The sequence below is a fragment of the Vicugna pacos genome, chromosome 11, assembly GCF_048564905.1.
Source record: "Vicugna pacos chromosome 11, VicPac4, whole genome shotgun sequence".
Taxonomy (NCBI): domain Eukaryota; kingdom Metazoa; phylum Chordata; class Mammalia; order Artiodactyla; family Camelidae; genus Vicugna; species Vicugna pacos.
The window spans coordinates 102,136,907-102,155,410 of NC_132997.1; the positions used below are offsets into that span (position 1 = coordinate 102,136,907).

The following is an 18,504-nucleotide window of genomic DNA, read 5'->3' on the forward strand; positions in this document are numbered from 1 at the left end:
AGTGGGAAGCCACGCCCCTCCCCCTGCGGAGGGAGTCAGCACCTGAGTTCCTCGGGGCTCTTCTGCGCGGAGGATGTGCCTGCTCGCCCCCCTGCTGGCTGTATCCAGCCACGTGCTTGTATCAGGACAGACTTATGGGTATTTACTTCATGCTTTGGGTTATAGTCCAATATTATTCTAATTGTTTTGTTGCTTAAACCATCCCAGCCTTGACCCCCGGGAGCTCAGTTCATTCCTGGGCCCCTTTGACGTGCCCCATCGTTTAGGCCTTTTCTTTCTGCACATGTGACTAACTTTCTGCATCTTGGAGATGCTCTGGGTTCTTGTCCCACCCCTAGAATCAGCCACTTCCCCAAGGAGCCTTGGTGCCTTTTATTAGACAATGATATTGGAAACCAGCCCCTGGCACTAGATATGCCTGTTGCTGCCGGCGTGTTGTTACTTCTAGGCCCCTCAGCTGACAGAGGAAGGGGGTATATGTGTACTAACCTGTGTGCACACACATCTATAAACATTTCTGCACGTGACCGTCTGTATCTCTGCTAAACCGAACGTGAGATCTTACTGAGGTCTCCACCTCGAACCCCTCGCTGCATGGACCAGCCTAGCCTCCTCCCCTTGCTTATCTGTAGTGTCCACTCCGACAATGAGGACTCTGGCTCCCACCACCCACCATCCGCTGACTTAATTGTCCAGTCCCAGTGTACCTGCGGGGTGGCGTCAGAATCGTTAACCAGTACGCGGCAAGGAGGAGCTTTATCACTAGAGCGCAGTGCTGCGTGCTTAGTCCTACAGACGCCGCTCATTCTCAGGGTTACTTAGACCAGCACCTCGACACCCCACCCGCTTCAGTGAGGTTGTTTCGTGCATATCTTACGCAACTGAATTGTCTGCCACCTTTTGCATTCCGTCCCAGAGTCCCCAGATCTCATAAGTGATTAAAAAAAATTGCATCCATTAAAGTTCATTTTTTGTATGGTAAAGTTCTGTGGCTTTTAACAGAATCATGTATGCACTAGTACACTCTCATACAGAATAGTTTCACTGCCCTGAATATCCTCTGAGCGTCACCTGTTAAACCCTTCCTCCTCCCCACTGACTCCCTGGCAAACACTGAGCTTTTTACTGTCTCCATAGCTTTGCCTTTTCCAGAATGTTATAAAATTGGAATCATACAGTATGTAGCCTTTTCAGACCTTACTTTCAGTTAGCAACGTGCGTTATAGGTTCATCCAAGTCTTTGCTTAGCTTGATGGTTCATTTCTTTTTGGTGCTAAACAACATTCCACTGTATGTACGTATGGACCAGTTTATTCGTTTATCTATTGAAAGACATCTTGGTTGCTCCTGGTTTTGGGTGATTATGGATAAAGCTGCTGTAAGTTTTTGGGTGGGCGTAAGTGTTCAAATCAGTTGGGAAGATGCCTAGGAGTGTGGCAAGACCATGTTTATCTGTTAAGAAGCTGCCAAACAGTCTTCCAAAGTGGCCTTGTCATTTGCGTTCCTGCCAGCCATGAACAAGCGTTCCCGTTGCTCCACGGCCTCGCCACCGTCGTGTGGTCAGGCTCTTTGATTCTAGCCGTGCTTACAGGTGTGCAGTGGTATCTCCTTGTTTTAACTTGCAATTTTCTGGTAACAAATTTTGTTGAACATCTTATCCTAGGCTTATTTTCCATCTGTCTGTCTTGTCTGATGAGGCACTGAAGGACCTAATTCTAACAGTCAAAATTTTCAGTATTTTTTTTTACGACTCACATTCTTTTAAAGAAAATTCTTGGCTACTCTGAGGTCAGAATAGTATTCATCTGTATATTCAGATTTTTGACATGCTCTTCTTTTCCCTTTTTCATTGAAGTGAAATTCATATAACATAAAATGCACCACTCACGGTGCACAGTTCAGTGGTGTTCAGTACATTCACAATGTGCAGTTGTCACCTCCACCCAATTTTGGCACATCTCTTCACGTCCATCCTTCCTTCCTCCCTCCCTGGCCCCCACAGCCACCAGTCTGCTTTCTGTCTGTGGATTTACCTACCTTAGGTATTTTGGGAGAATGACTCATACACTGTGGGGCACTTTGTGTCTGGTTTCTTTCACTTAGTTGATGTCTTCAGGATGCCCCGTGTTGTAGCAGGTGTCAGGACCTTATTGCTTTTTATGCCCGAATTGTATTCCATTGTAAGTCCACACCACGTTTTCTTTCCCCATTCATCTGTTAGGGCTGTTTCTAGTTTTTGGCTGTTGCGAATCATGCTGCTACAAACATCTGTGTACAAGTATCGTTTGCCTGAGCAGCAGTTTTCAGTTCTCTTGGATTTCTGTCTAGGAGTGGAACTGCTGGGTCATGTGATAATTTTACATTTAATGTTTTGAAGGAAAGCTAGACTGTTTTCCACACAGGCTGCACCCTTTTGCATTCCCACCAGCAATGTGCAAGGATTCCAGTTTCTCCATATTCCCACCAACACTTGTTATTATCTGTTTTTTAAAGAATATATAGCTGCCTAGTGGGTGCAAAGTGGTGCCTCATTGTGCTTTTGGTTTGCATTTGCTTGATGCTTGGTGACACTGAGCATCTTTCACGAGCTTTCACGGGTAGGTGTACATCTTCTTTGGTGAAATATCTATTCAAGTACTTTGCCCATTTTAAAATTGAATTGTTCGTCTTTTAGTTGTTGAGCTGTAAGTGTTCCTTATGTATTCTGTATATTAGACCCTCATTAAATGTATGATTTGCAAATATTTTATCTCATGAGTTTTATTTTCAATTTCTTGATAGCGTTCTTTGCTGCACAAAAGATTTTGATTTTTATGATTTTTAATTCATCTAGTTTTTCTTTTGTTGCTCTTGCTTCTGTTTTTTTTTAAATGTAGGAACCTTTTGCCAAATCCAGAAAGATTTACTCATATGTTTTCTTTTAAGAGTTTTTCGATTTTATCTTTTATATTCTCACTGCTGATGCATTTTGAGTTAGTTTTTGTGAACAGTGAGAGGTGGGGATCCAGCTCCATTCTTCTGCAGGTGGACAGCACCATTTGTTGAAGACGCTGTTCTTTCTCCATTGAATGGTCTTGAACCCTTGTCAAAAGTCAACTGGCCTAGATCTATGGGTTTATTTCTTGACTATCAATTCTATTCCGTTGATCTATGTGTCTATCCTTACGTGAGTACTGAGGACTATAGCTCTGAAATCAGAAAGTGGGAGTCATTTAACTTTGTTCTTTTCCAAGATTGTTTTGGCTATTTGGGGCCCATTGCTATTCCATACTAACTTGAGAGTCAGCGTTTCCGATTTTGCATAAAAGGCCGTTAGAATTTTGGTAGGGATTGCGCTGGGTCTGTAGGTCGTTTTATGTGGCGTTGCCATGTCACCAGCATCAAGTCATCTCATCCATGAACATGGCATGTCTTTCCATTTGTTTAGGTCCTCATTAATTTTTTTCCATGATGTTTTGTAGTCTTCAGTGCACAAGACTTTCCCCTCCTTGGTTGTTTATTTCTAGATATTTTATTTTCTGCATGCTGCTGTACATGGAATTGTTTTCTTAACTTCCGTTTTGAATTGTTCACTGCTAGTATATTACAAAACACTGCTGGTTCTGTGTGTTGGTTTTGTTCCCTGAAACTTTACTAGGGTTTCTTCTATCAACCCTGGTACGTCTGGGGGCACAGACTCTTTGGGATTTTCTAATAAAGGGTCATGCCATCTGGGCCGGGAGATAATTTTACTTGCCCCTTTATGAACCCGTTTCCTTGCCTAGTTACTCTGGCTCGTGAGGACCGGCATTCCTGTCTTGTTCCCGCTCCTAACTGTCTTCACCATCAGCTGTGGTGTCAACCGTGGGTTCTTCATAAACGCCCTTTGTCATGTTGAAGAAGTTCTTTCCTGTCCCTAGTTTTCGGAGTCTTTTTATCATGAGAAGATGTTGAACTTTGTCAGATGGTTCTCCTGCGTCAGTTGAGCTGGCTCTGTCCCCACCTTCCCTTCTATTACTGTGGTGTAAATACTGATCTTTGTGCCTTGAGTCCCCCCTGCACTCCTGGGATGAATCCCACTGGTCATGGTGCATAACCGCTTAATATGCCACTAGATGAAGGTTTCTGGTATTTTGTCGAGGATTTTCTGTCTGCGTTTGCAGGTGTTGGTGTGTGGCTTCCGTGTGGTGTTTGTCTGACGTTCCTCTCAGGCCGTGCTGGCCTCACGGAGCACGTCAGGAAGCGTTTCTCCTCTGTTGGGGGGATGTTTCGAGAAAGACTGCTGTTGACGGTTCTCTTTAGTCGTTTGGTGGGGCTCAGCAGTCCCGGGCCTGGGCGTTCTCTGCTGGGACGTTTTTGCTAACTGACTCCATCCCTCACTTGTTAGAGGTCCCTTCAGACTTTCTGTTTCTTCTGAATCAGTGTTGGCGCTCGTGTGTCTAGGAGTTTGTCCCTCTCACCTGGGCCGTCTAATCTGCTGGTGCAGCCTTGTTCATAGCACGCCCTTGTCTTCCTGCTGATTTGTGTGAGGGCAGTGGCGATGTCCCCGCTTCATTCCTGATTGACTTGGTGGTGTCTCTCTTCTCTCCACAGTCAGTGTAGCGGAAGGTTGGTGTTTTGTCGATCTTCTCAAAGAAACAACTTTTGCTTGTTGATTCTGCTCCACTTGTCTGCTCCAGTTTTACTGTTTTCTCCTTTCTGCTGGCTTTGAGTTAAATTTGCTCTTCTTTTTCTAGTTCCTTAAGGTGTTTTTGTTTTATGGTTTTAGATTTTTCTTATTTAAAAACTTCGGTGTTTACACCCGTGTCGTCCCCTGCAGTCACGCTGCGTCTTTCTCAGGTGGCTTCACAAGGAGACCCGCACAGAGCACCACGCTTGCAGGCGGACAGTTTGGGGGCAGCACAAACACCCACTGGTGGGTCCGAGTGGAGGGGCACTGGCCCGCGCGTGGGGTTCCGGTGGGGGCCAGGCAGCGGGCAGGGCCTGGGAGCGCGCTCCTGGTGCCACGGGATGAGACTCGCACGTCCTCGGAGCGTGTGAGCGCCTTCGTGTTAAAGCGAAACACAGCCCGGGAAGTGCCGGGAGGCCTTCCCTCCAGGCGTTCTGAGGGGTGACCTCCTGGTAAGGGCAGCAGGACTTTCCAGCTTTCTATCTGTATGGCTAAAATTCCCTAAAAAGACTGTATATTTATGTATCATTTTGAAAAACAGTCATGAAGTAATATGGGATCATGAAATACCAATTATTGACACAGAATTTTTCTTGCGTGACTGCTTAAAAATGAAGATTATTTTCACCACCGCTGCCTGTTGTAATTAAAACATGGCTCTATTTTGTCTCCAGCTGTTCTTAAAGTTCATTCAGGTAAGAAGTGTATTTCTAAGCTGTTGACTTTTCTGACAACGCTCAGATAATGCAGGTCCAGCTGTCACAGAACACAGGCTGTCCTGGGAATCTGGGTGTCTGGACAGACACGCCCCAGCCTGGGCTCCTGCTGTGACCGTGGGTGCGGGGCAGGCGGCTTCCTGCCCGTGTTCCACCTGTGAGCAGCAGAAAAACCCACCTCCTCCCAGAAAATGTCCGGATCCCAGTCCCCAGAGCCTGTGAAAGTGCTTCAGAAGGTGGAGCAGAGGCGAGGGCTGTGGGTGGGACTGGGTCTGCTGGAGCAGGGAGACCACTAGACCATCCCAGTAGGTCCAGGGCCATCACAGGCCCTCAAAGGTGGAAGAGGAGGCAGGAGGTCAGTCAGAGGAGACGTGACTACAGCGTGTCACTGAGACACTGGCTTTGGAAAAGGAGGAAGGGGCCACGAGCCAAAGAAAGCCGCGGCCTCTAGGGACAGAAGAGGAAGGAAATGGGTTCTCCCCTCCCCAACCCCCAGCCTTCAGGAGGGAGCCAGCCCCGCCCCCCCATGTCAGCGGAAGAGGCCTGTTCGGAGCCCCTAAGCTGCAGAACTGTAAGACAACACATTTGTGTTGCTCTAGGCCACTGAGTTGGTGGTGACTTTATCCAGCAGCCAAAGGAAGCTCACCCACGGTCAGATTTCCTCCTCTCCAACTCAGGAGCTATTACGGGGTGATGGTGGGGGTTGGAGGCCTGTGGGGCAGGGGAGCTGGGAAGCCAGCTTTGTGCTCACTATTGGGGCCAGGCAGTGGGACGCCACACCCTGTGGCCCTTTCCTGGTCTTCCCTGGCTCCTCTGTGGACCGCAGCCTGCACTCCCAGGATGTCCTGAGGTGCGTCCATTCACAGCCCTGCTGTCTTCTCGGTGCTTCTGGAACCCCAGCGGCAGCATCTGGCCCAGAGGAGCTGCCACCTCCCTTCCCTGGTGAACTCCAGGCCTGTAAATCCTGGGGTGCCACCCCCCAACTCGAAGGCCACTCCGGACCCTCACTGTGCCCCCAGCTTCAGGGTTCCCACCAGGAACGCTCTTGTATAGGCGGACCCTCCACCCCGCCCCCAAAGGAGTGTCTGCACAAACCCCCTGCTCTGGGTTCTTTATACTCTCCTCCAGCCAGGTGGGAGCCCAGACTTCAGGCCTGGTTCTCAGATACCTCTGTGCACCTGCACGGCCTCTGGGGCCTTGTGTGGTGTCTGATTTCTGTCACAGCAGTGTCTCAGCTGGGGTGGAGTCAGGGCAAGTCCCATTTTAACACTATGGGAATATTTTCATTCTGCTTTAAAATACCCACTGCTGCAAGAGCATGTATCTCCATTATTACAGGAATGAAAACCCCTGTGTTTGGGCCCCAGGCATCCTCCCACTCATGGCCACACTCTGGGGCAGGGCTAGCTGGGAGACACCAGTATCCCCATTGCGGAGAAAGAAGGGTGTCCTGCTCAGTCCCATGCTGGTCGGGGCCCCGGGGGCTGGCAGGCCTGTGGAGGCCTTGGGGGCACCCGCTCAGCATCTGGGTCTGCTTTTCTGGGGACCTCCACCCCCGGGCTTTGTCACCTCCTGAGTGGTCTTGTCAGTGGGAAATTATGGGTCTGAAATGCCCTTCTTTATCATAAGGAGATTTTCAGACAAAATTTTTGGTCAAGGAATGTTTGCAAAGGCATTAGTTGTAACAAGAGGAATGGGAGGTCTAATTGTTGGACGTGGAGAAGTTGAGGAAGTAACTGAGGTGAGCCTGCAAAATCCTAGGCAGAGCCTGGGGCCAAGCCTGTGTGGCGGTGGCCCCGTGGTGGTGCTGGAGTCCCCAGGGTGGCGTGACACTTGAGACCAGGGTCAGTGGTCAGTGTACACCTGTCTGCCAAGGCGCCCCTCGTCCCTGGGACCCTATCAGGACCCACCCTGGCTGATGGTCACCTGCAAAGTGCTGATGGGGGAGCAGGCTCAGGGTGGGGCGCACCCCCAGCACCTCCCAGGACTCCAGGCCTGGGCACCCCATGACTAACAGCCCATAGCCCGGCCCAGGCCGTGCATCCAACTCCCTGCACCCTGGTGTGCCCTACATGTGTGCCCCGGAGCCCTGAGGGTGGGCTCTCCCATCCAGCCTACAGTAGCTCCTCTTTTGAGTCATAGCCTCCTCCTATCCACACTGAGCTGGGGGGCCCCACCTGAGGGAGCAGCCTGGCCAGGGGGGATCAGGCAGGAAATAGCCCCCAGCCTAGGGGTCCTGGAGCAGCAGTTCCTAGAGGGCTTGGGTGGGAGGGGGAGGGGGCGGTCTATCAAGCTATGGGATGTCCTTGCAGAGGGGATGTTTACAGAGGGGATGCTAAGAGCACCCAGTGTCCAGTGTGCAGCAAGGCCACCCACACCCAGGGGTGCCCGGGGCTGCTGTCCCGCAGGTGCTCTTGTGGTGGGCCCTGGCGCAGGGCCCTGGGAGACACGCCAGTTGGGGACTGGCCCTGCATCAGCTGCAGTCGGGTTGGGGTGAGAAGTGGTTACCAGGTACAGCACAAGGACAAGGGCCCCTCAGGAAGCCAGGCGCCACCGGGGACGCCTCCTCTTGGGACCCCTCCCAGGGCCAGGCTCTGCCAGCTGCATAATTGGCTAGAGGGTCCTGTCAGGCCTGAGCCCCAGGGAGGCCAGACAGAGGGCAGAAGAAGCGAGCGTCGGAGGGCTGCCTGCTGGGCATGGGGCTCACCCTGCTGCTCGCCTGGTGGTGGGTGGGCAGGTCAGGGGCGTCCAGGGCGGGGAGTTGTCCTCACTGCCCTGAAGTGGGGCACTGGCTGTCTGGGCTGTGAGCCGGGACCCCTGTGGCCTTACATCTGGGCTCCTGGCCAGCACATGAGCTGACAGCCAGCGGGGCTCAGTGGAGACGCTGCCCCGGAGGAGGTAGGGTGGCAGGTGAGGCATGGCCACAATCTGAGCTGAGGACGGCGGCCTGGGGACAACAGCAGGGGCGTGCTGGCTTCCTGCCCACAGGCCGGGGCTGTACCCCACCCAGCAGGGCCAGTGCTGATCTTGCTGAGGCCCAGAGCCAGGGCTGCATGGACAGAAGAGTTTGCAGAGTTAAGGCCCAGGCAGTAGGCTGAGGGACGGCACTCAGGTCCTGTGCTGGTGGTCGGTCAGGGCCCCTTCTGGGCAGCCAAGATCCACCTTCTGGCCAAGGCTATGGACTTGCCAGGGAAGCATGAAGATTTTGGCTGCTCCCTGTGGATCCAGAGCAGTCCATGTCCCCTGTTCCTCTTGCCACGTGTCCAGAGGAGGTGGACAGCAGAAAGGAAGTGACTCAGCCAACAGGGGACCTTCATAGGCCAGTCAGAGGGTCAGCTGGCCAGAACCAGCACTCCTACCCAGAGTGACCCTGTCTGGAGGGCCTCGGTGTCTTGTGCTCAGCCTCCTGGCCTCCAGGTTGTTTCAGGAGGATGTGACCTGCAGCCTCCTCAGACCCCTTGGGTGAGTGACCCCTGCATCATGCTGCTTCTCCACGAGCTGAGCTGCAGGTAGATTTCCTCATCCCTCTCCCGTGGTGGGCTCACAGTAGGATCCCTCCCCCCATAGTCCCGTCTTCTGAGCCTCAAGAGACCCTTGCAAGACGTGGAGGATTCTGTGTCCTCATTGCCTGTGCACGAACCACACATGCACACGGGGGAGCAGGCCAGCTGTCCTCCCCTCCAGGGCACAGGAGGACCTGCCCACTAGCTGCACAGGGGAAATTCGGGCAGGAGGGCTGTCAGAGCCCCCAGGCAAGGCAGGCTTTGCAGAGGTGTCTTTTCTCTTTCTCTCCGTCTCAGTGATGATCTGCAAGAGCGAAAACGGCTTTCTAAAGGAGAGGCTTATCTGGAGTCAGGGCTGAGGAAAGCAGGGGAGTTCCCAAAGGTGAGGGTCCAACACCCAGGCAGCTCCTGCTCGTGGTCCAGTGCGGCCTGGGGGCCACAGGGCCCAGGGCTGGGGAGCAGCGCTGAGGACCCAGGCCCCAGTGCAGCTTGGCAGGGGTCTGCGCCCAGCCAGGTGTTCAGAGGAGGGCAGGCAAAGACTCCCACCCTCAGGACAGAGCACCATGGCCAGAGAAGGGGCGCTGTCCTTCCGGGACAGGGCCCATGGTGGCCCCACTCCTGGGACCTGGGCAGGGGCACTAGCCTTGTCTGCACTGCCGCAGATGCTCCTCTGGAGTTTTGCTTTGGTCTGAGCGCCAACTGCACGGGTTCTGGCCTGAGCAGGTGTCCTGTGGACATGGCTGGAACATGCGTCACTTTCTCTGGCTCTGATTAAGGACAGCTGCACTGGCCGTACTGCGGGGCTGGGGACGGGATGCAGCCACGTGTGTCGGGGCCATAGCTGGTGAATTAAGAGCATGCAGACTGTGACCTGCTGACGCAGGAGGCACAAGCCACCCCAGGGGGCTGGCAGGTGGCTCCCTCCGCACCTGAGTTCTCACTCTGGGGAAGTGACAACCCCGTGTCTTTCTGAGAAGGTGCAGGTTCTATACCGCACCCAAAGGAAGTAGAGGCACAAGGTTTATTGCTTACAGATCCCAGACTGGGGTGGGGAGGATGAGGCCAGGGAAGGGCAGTTCTCAGTCCAGGTCGCCAGCGAGCAGTAGGTGGACAGCAAGGGTAGGAAGCGCCCGTCACTCATGAGGTGGTTGGGGCTGAGGCCAAGTTGGTACTTTGTGGCTGGACTCTGAGGGGTTAAAGACGTCCTGGAAAAGCAAAGCAGGAACTTGGGCTGAGAACCCTAGGCTCCTTCCTGATCCGTGTCCAGACTCTGGTGTGAGCAGGGTGGTCACAATGTGAAATGCCTGGGCATCAGTGGCTGTTTTCCATTCACATAAGGGACCCCAAATGCATCAGGAATGGGGGTGAGTGCTCCACAGTTACAGGGCTGATCTGGGTAGTGAGGGTGCACACACGTCTGCACAGCAGGTGAGTGTGCATGCTGTGTCCACGGGTGTGTGGTGTGTGCACGTACGTGTGCGCGCACATGGGCGTGTGAGTGACCGTGTGCGGTGCGTGAAGGGCCGCGCAGCACAAGGGGGCAGGCCGAAAGCCGCATCTGTTGCAGTGGCTTCTGAGCAGTGACCCCTTTCCCCTAGAGGTCCAGCATCTGGACAGGTAGGGCGAAGCCTTTAGTGGCCCAGCCCCACCTGCCTCCCTGCGGTTGCTGGTTCTGGGCTGGTGTCCGCGGGGTCGAGGCGCCCCTCGGGCCGGCCCCTCCCTCGGACTGTCGTCAGGGCAGCGCTGTGACCGGCCAGTGGGCGGCAGGGCGCTGAGCTCCAGGTCCAGCTGCGGGTTCCGAGAAGGTGGGGGAGCGCCGCGGGTCTGAGAGCGTCTCCCCTTAACCCTCCTCCCTCCAGCCCTGACCCCGCATCCCGCGTCCTGCACGTCCCGCCCCCTCGCTTCCCAGCCGCTTGCCGACCTCCCCTTCCCGACCCCAGCATCTGGCCAGGAGGGGGCGCTGGTGACACGGGTGTTTGCGATTCCACGTTTCGGGGCACCTGGCTTCCCAGCTGAGGAATAATCAAGTGACAGCCCGGGGCGAGAACTGGGTCCCCACAGGCTACCCTGAAGGTTGTGGTCCTGTTTCCGGGGGGCTTTTCTGGCACAGTGATAGGAATTCTTCCCTAGGAATCAATCTGTTTGTTGGACGAAAATGCTAAAAATCAGGCCATTCATAATTTCATTTGTGAAAACTTGACACTTACTGTCCTTTCTCAGGCATCTGGAGTCTAGAATAAAGATACGCCCCACCCCCATGTGACCAGAACCTAGAATAAGGACTCCAGGTGAAGCAGCCAGGAACCTGCGTCCCCGCAGTGCTCTGAGCTGGCTCGCTCAGGGCAGAGTTTAACGCCCCGGAGGCGGCTCATGCCCATGGTCCGCTGGCTCCCACAGGAGGCTAGGCCCAGCTGGGGTCCTGGGACTATAGGGCAAGGCGAGTACAGCCCAGAGAGAGCCGAGCAGGGTGGCCCTCTTTTCCTGAGCCCCCAGGGAGGGTTTCCAGTGGGAGGTCCCTCTTACTGGTCTGTGTCCCTACAGCGCTCATGGTCTGGGGCCGCAGCCAGAACCTGTCCACGCAGGGGCAGTTCGTCCTGCTGGGCTTCCCGGGGCCACGGAGCCTACAGGTTGGGCTCTTCCTGCTGTTCCTGGTCATGTACGTGCTCACGGTGGCTGGGAACTTGGCCATCATCACGCTGGTTGGGGCGCACCAGCACCTGCAGACGCCCATGTACTTCTTCCTCTCAACCTCTCCTTCCTGGAGATCTGGTTCACCACGGCCTGTGTGCCCAAGACCCTGACCACCTTCGCCTCGCGGAGCGGAGCCATCTCCTTCGCCGGTTGTGTGGCACAGATGTACTTCGTCTTCTCGCTGGGCTGCACCGAGTACTTCCTGCTGGTGGCCATGGCCTACGACCGCTACCTGGCCATCTGTCTGCCGCTGCGCTACGGCAACATCATGACGCCCTGCCTCTCTGCCCGCCTTGCCCTGGGCTCCTGGCTGTGCGGCTTCTCTGCCATCACAGTGCCAGCCGCCCTCATCACCCGCCTCTCCTTCTGTGGCTCCCGCATCATCAACCACTTCTTCTGCGACATCACGCCCTGGATTGTGCTGTCCTGCAGCGACAGGCGGCCGGTGGAGCTGGCGTCCTTCGGCATCGCCTTCTGCGTCATCCTGGGCTCCTGCTTCATCACACTGGTCTCCTATGCCTACATCATCGTCACCATCGTCGGGATCTCCTCGGCCCAGGGTCGGGGCAGGGCCTTCTCCACCTGCTCCTCCCACCTCACAGTGGTACGGCTCCACCATCTTCCTGCACGTGAGGACCTCGGTGGAGAGCTCGCTGGACCTGACCAAGGCCATCACCGTGCTCAACACCATCATCACCCCAGTGCTGAACCCCTTCATCTACACCCTGAGGAATAAGGATGTCAAGGAGGCTCTGCGGAGGTGGGTGTGGGGGAAGTGGGCCCCTGGGGACCACTCTGCACAGCTGAAAATGGCACCCTGATGTCACCAAGTGCAGGAGGGACCATTGGGCAGTCCAAGGAGGCAGCCCCCATCCCAGCCTGGGAGTTTCTGTTCTTCTCACAGGCCTTGCCAAGTGGTGCTCCAGCCCCTGGGGTTTCAGACACAGATCCTGGAAGAGAAATGGGGACACACAGTCCCCCAGAAGCACCACATGTACATGCAGACACCCACCGCCCACAAGTACTGGGGGCGGGACCAGCCTGTGAGTTCCCGCCTTGGTCTGGGCCTTGGAGGGGCTGATAGCTGTCGCTAGTGGAAAAACTGGCTGTCCTGCACCTCAGACTTCTTCCCAATGCCGATACCTGCAGCCTCCTGAGCTGTCCCTCCAGGTGGCCAGAGGAGGTTATCCACAGAGGGGAGAACTCAGAGGAACAGGGTTAAACCTCTAGGAAAGCCCAGCAGCCTGTGGGCTGTTTGGGATCAGTGTGTGGGTTTGGGAGCCTCAGAGCACACACACCAGGGCTCACACCCTCCTGGAGTCTGGGATCTACTGGCCTCAGAGGGAGGGGGCTGGGTGCGTTTTCTGAGTGGCTAAGTCCCGGGAGGCCCTTGGGGGTCCAGAGCCTCTGTGAGGGGCCCAAACTGGCCCAGCAGCCCACCCTGACTTATTCTTGGAGCAGGACGCATGGAGTTGGAAACCATCTCTGAAGCTGTGTGTGTGGGTTTAACCCTCTCCAGCATGACTTGGGCAAGTCACGGAACCACTCTGACCCTCTGTATCTTCATCTGTCCATGGGGACTGTGAAAGTGCAATCTCATGGAGCCCCTTGAACAATAAATGAGCTGATGTGTCTCAAGTGCTGCTGTGGTTACTGCTGTTTTCATACTTAGCAGAGGGAACAGCACAGGCCGTCCCTTGTCTCTCTCCTTTCACTTCACACACAGATTAGGCAGAACTGATGGGCCAGTGTCCTCCACCCAGTGTCCACCCCGATCGCCCAGCCACAGGGACCCTTGAAAGAACTGGACTCTCCTGCCCACTGATAGAAATTGAGGGTGACTGCCTGGACTTGGCAGGTGTGTGTGCACTGAGTTGCAGCCATGAGGTATCCAGGAGCTGTGGCCACAGTGTTCACCCAGGGCCGCAGGCCTGCCCCCTTGTCACCTAGGGAAGGCATGTGCTAGTTAAGCCAGCCAGGCCTGGCAGGGAGCTGAGCCCAGTGCCACTGTGCACAGTGTCCAGGCCGGGCCTGCGTGGTGATGCTAGTGCGCTCAGAAGGGTCTGTGTGGTGTCTGGGGAGTGGGAGCCTGCCACAGCTGGAGCACAGCAGCCTGGGCCTTCCTGTGGGTTTGCTGCCCCCCAGTCTCGCCTCAGGCCCCACTTCTGGAGCTCAGGGAAGAACCCCCATTTAAAACTGCACCCGGGCCCCCACCACCGGCCTGCGGTCCTCTTCACTGTGTTCATCATCTGTGCTCTCCCCCAGACGGAAACCCCGGGCCAGGGGTGCTGATGGTTTATTCCCGCGGAGACCCAGGCCTACAACAAGTGGGCCCCCACAGGTGTGAGGGACCCCAGCTGAGAAGCCATCTCCCACCGGTGTGAGGAAGCCCGGAGGTCCCAGTCCCCCGGGGCCAGAGCGGAAGGACGCATTTATAGTTATCATGGCCAAGGGCGCTTGTGTGGTCTTTGTGCTGTTGTGAAGTTATTTTCCCAATAATGATTTAAAGAATGTCCAAATTTAACGGGATCTGGCCTTTGATAAGCGGATGGGGTACGTTACGAACTCGTCGAGTTAGCTGGTGCCCCTCCCCTCGAGGTCCCCTCCCCTCCTCGCCCCTCCCTTCCCTGTCCCTTCCCTTGCCTCCCCCTCAGCCCCCTTCCCTAGGCCCGCATCCTCAGCCAATCCCAGAGGGTTCCCCGAGGGCTCCTCTGCTCAGGGGGGTGGGCTCCGGCCCTCCTCGCCCGTCCTCTCTTGGGCGGGGGTGGGCGCAACCGCCAGGCGCCCCTGTCTGCGGGGCCCTGAGCGTGGCCTCGGGGCGGAGGTCGTCGCCCACGGAGACCGGACCTGACCGGAGCTCCCCGCAAATGCCCCTGGTTCCTGGGCCGAGGACCGGAGCGGGCGGCACAGCCGGGTCCCTCCGGGCCGCGGGGGCTGCGGTCCTCGGCTCCCTCCCTCCCGGAGGGAAGGCGTCCCCGGGGGGGACCGCGGGTCCCGAGGCGCCTCTCCGGGTTCCGGCGGCCGCGCCTGGCTGTTTCCTGGCCCGGAGCGCCGCGGTGGCTCGGTGCCCCTTCCCGGGTCGGGGAACTAGGTGGTCCTTGAAAGCCGAGGGGGCGCCTTCTCTGGCCGTGGTTCACTGTGAGCGCAGGCTGCCGAGACGGCGCTGGGCCCGGGACGCGGGCGGTGGGGGGGCCTTTGCGGTCGCCCGGCCCGCGGGGTCTGGGGCCCGGGAGGTGGGCTCCGGGCGCGCGGCTCCGTCAGACCGCTTCGGCCCCCAGGCCGTTTTCTCACGCGAGTGGGCGGTGGGCACAGTGCGCCCTGCCGCCCCGGGGCTCGCCGGGCTGCAGAGCGCTTCCCGTTAGGTGATCTTCGTGCAGTTTTGTGACTCAAGATTCGGGTGGAGACCCGGCCTCCTCGGTGACCGGGTGCTGCCCGTGGACCTTCCTTTGAAAAGTCTGGGCTCCGAATCGGGCGTTGCTGGAAGAGCAGGGGAAAGCCACAGGTTGGGGAGGCTTGTCTCTCGCTCAGTTTGTGAACTGTGCACGTTGTTACTGCGTCAGGCTTCAGTCTCTTCACAGCCAAGCCGCTCTCACCTGGGGGTTTGTCAACAGTGTGCGCTGGGGTTCGGCTGCAGCCCCGAAAAATCCCAGGCCCTTTGGGCCCGCTTTGGGTTCCCAGGTTTCCTGGGTCTGCAGCAAGTCGGTGAAGGTGGATTGAACTTTGGGCATTTTTTGCTATTTTCGTCCTCCTTTTTAGGTGAAAGGAATTCTAACAGTGACTTTTAAATCAATAGACTTATTTTATTTTATTTTATTTTAAAAATTCTCCCTGGATCAGGGACATATTGGCAGAATGAAACTTTGCACATATTCAGACACATAAATACATATGTATTGGCAGCATGAAATAAAAAAAAAATTAAACTGAAGTATAGTTGATTTACAGTGTTGTGTTAGTTTCAGGTGTGTATCTACATAAAAGAATATATGTGTTCTTTTTCAGATTCTTTCCATCGTAGGTTATTACACGATACTGAATACAGTTCCCTGTGCTGTATAGTGGGACCTTGCTGCTCATCGATTTTATATACAGTAGTTGGTATCTGCTAATCCCGAACTCCTAATTTATCCTTCCCCCCTTTCCCCTTTGGTAACTGTAGTTTGTATGCTATGTCTGTGAGTCTGTTTCTGGTTTGTAAATAAGTTCATTTTTTTTTTCAGTTTCGACATATAACTGATATCATGTGATATTTGTCTTTCTCCTCCTGATTTACATCACTTAATATGATAATCCCCAGGTAGACTTCATTTTATTTTATTTTTTAACACCTTTATTGTGGTATGATTCCTATACAGTAAACTACACATATTTCAGATGTACAGTTTGATGAATTTTGGTAGATGTGTACACCAATGAAACCACCACCACAATCAAGACAGCTAACATTTCCATCACTCCCCCGAGGTGCAAATTTCAAATTCCCAATTTATCCCTTCCCACCCACTTTCCCTGCTGGCAATCATAAGTTTGTTCTCTACGTTTGTGAATCAGTTTCTGCTTTGTAGATTAGTTCATTTTTTTTTAAGATTTCACATGTAAGCAATATCATATGGCATTTTTCTTTCTGTTTCTGGCCTACTTCACTTAGAATGACAATCTCCAGGTCCATCCATGTTGCTGCAAATGGCATTATTTTATTCTTTTTTATGGCCGAGTAGTATTCCATTGTATATGTACACCACATCTTTATCCAGTCAGCTGTCAATGGACATTTAGGTTCTTTCCATGTCTTGGTTATTGTAAGTAGTGCTGCTATGAACATTGGGGTTCTTTTAAAATTATATTTCCCTCTGGATATGTGCCCAGGAGTGGGATTGCTGGATCATATGGTAAGTTTAGTTTTTAGGGAACCTCTGTACTGCCCTCCACAGTGGCTGCTCCAGTTTGCATCCCCGCCAGCAGTGCTGTCAGGAGGGTTCCTTTTCCTCTGCACCCTTCCCAGCACTTATCATTTGTGGAGTTTTTATTTTTATTTTACTTTTTTTTGGAAAAGATCTTCACTTTTTTAAAACATTTTTTATTGAGTTATAGTCATTTTACAATGTTGTGTCAAATTCCAGTGTAGAGCACAATTTTTCAGTTATACATGAACATACATATATTCATTGTCACATTTTTTTCTCTGTGAGCTACCACAAGATCTTGTATATATTTCCCTGTGCTGTACAGTATAATCTTGTTGATCTATTCTACATATGCCTGTCAGTATCTACAAAGTTTGAAATCCCAGTCTGTCCCTTCCCACCTCCCGCCCCCTTGGCAATCACAAGCTTGTATTCTATGTGAATGAGTCTGTTTCTGTTTTGTATTTATGTTCTTTTTTTTTTTAATTCTATATATGAGCGATCTCATATGGTATTTTTCTTTCTCTTTCTCTTACTTCACTTAGAATGACATTCTCCAGGAGCATACATGTTGCTGCAAATGGCGTTATGTTGTTGGTTTTTATGGCTGAGTAGTATTCCATTGTATAAATATACCACCTCTTCTTTATCCAGTCATCTGTTGATGGACATTTAGGCTGTTTCCATGTCTTGGCTATTGTAAATAGTGCTGCTATGAACACTGAGATGCAGGTGTCATTTTGAAGTAGGGTTCCTTCTGGATATATGCCCAGGAGCGGGATTCCTGGGTCATATGGTAAGTCTATGCCTAGTCTTTTGAGGAATCTCCATACTGTTTTCCACAGTGGCTGCACCAAACTGCATTCCCACCAGCAGCATAGGAGGGTTCCCCTTTCTCCACAGCCTCTCCAGCATTTGTCACTTGTGGACTTCTGAATGACGGCCACTCTGACTGGTGTGAGGGGAGACTGTGTCTCCTTGTCTCTCTGTGCCCTTGGCATGCTGTTCCTACCCTTGGGAGCACCATTCCCTCTTCTGCGGACACTGCATCCTTTTTCAAACCTCGACTCTTGGGTTGCCTCTCCCACCCTGGGCTCCCGGGAGCCCCATGTCCATTCCAGGGCACCCACAAAGCCTCAGGGTCACTCATGCTCACCACCTGCCCACTGCCTTCCCAACAAATGTCCTGTGGCTGCAGATCTCCACTGGCTTTGAGGTAGAACCTCTCCCAAGTGCGAGCTGGTGACTCAGGGCTGGAACTGGCCTCTGGCTTGTGGACCCAGCTGCGTCTGGACTTGGCTTCTTCTTGGACCATGTGGTCTGGACGGCCGTCTCTGAGCCTGTGATTAAGATGCCACACCCCTTAAGCTGTTTTAGATGACTACTGACTCGGTTCCAAACCACCTATGGTGTGGAAGCAACATGCAGTGCATCTTCCCGGCAAGAGGGTGCCATACTGTTTATCTGTCAGTATCGACTGGGGGGTATTTCAAGAGCCACACTTTGGACACATTAAGTCTGAGAGGCCATAAGACATCTGAGTGACTTGAGGGCAGATGGGAGGGAGCAGCTGGACACGGCTCTGGCCTTTAGGGATACTTTAGAGGCATTTCAGGATGTCCCAGTGAAGACCTTGAGACTGAGTGAGACCCCAAGGGAGGGGCTGAGGAGAGAAAAAAAATGATGGACAAGGAGCCCAGGGCCTCTGAACATGAGGGGCTCCAGCCCAGGAGACTGAGGGGAGGACCTCTGGGGAGGCGGTGAGCAGGTGACTCAGGTGCTGCTGATGGCGCCTTTGCCCCCCACCCCAGCTTGGCCATGGGGAGTCATTTTGGTGAGGTGATGGAGCTGGAGGCTTGTGAGAAGGTGAGTGGAGAGGGCACATGACCCCATCCAGGAGCCAGGACGTGGTGACAGCTGGGGGAGGAGGGTTCTAACCTATGATGACACCTCTCCTTTTTGGAAATGCCCAGGAATGAGGGCAAACTTGGCACTTTGGGAACCGGAGGAGGTGACTGCTGGAGTGCCCTCACATCAGGTGA

The 18,504-nt window shown here is 53.8% G+C and overlaps 1 protein-coding gene across 1 annotated transcript; it reads left to right on the plus strand.

Annotated features, from left to right (window-relative positions):
- Window positions 1-11,348: 11,348 nt before the first annotated feature.
- On the plus strand, window positions 11,349-14,920 carry LOC102524687 (olfactory receptor 287-like). The gene is given in 5 exon segments (XM_072972409.1): window positions 11,349-11,609; window positions 11,612-12,158; window positions 12,160-12,318; window positions 12,463-12,617; window positions 14,340-14,920. Coding segments are annotated over 5 exon segments (1,638 nt in total). The 5' UTR covers window positions 11,349-11,413.
- Window positions 14,921-18,504: the final 3,584 nt, after the last annotated feature.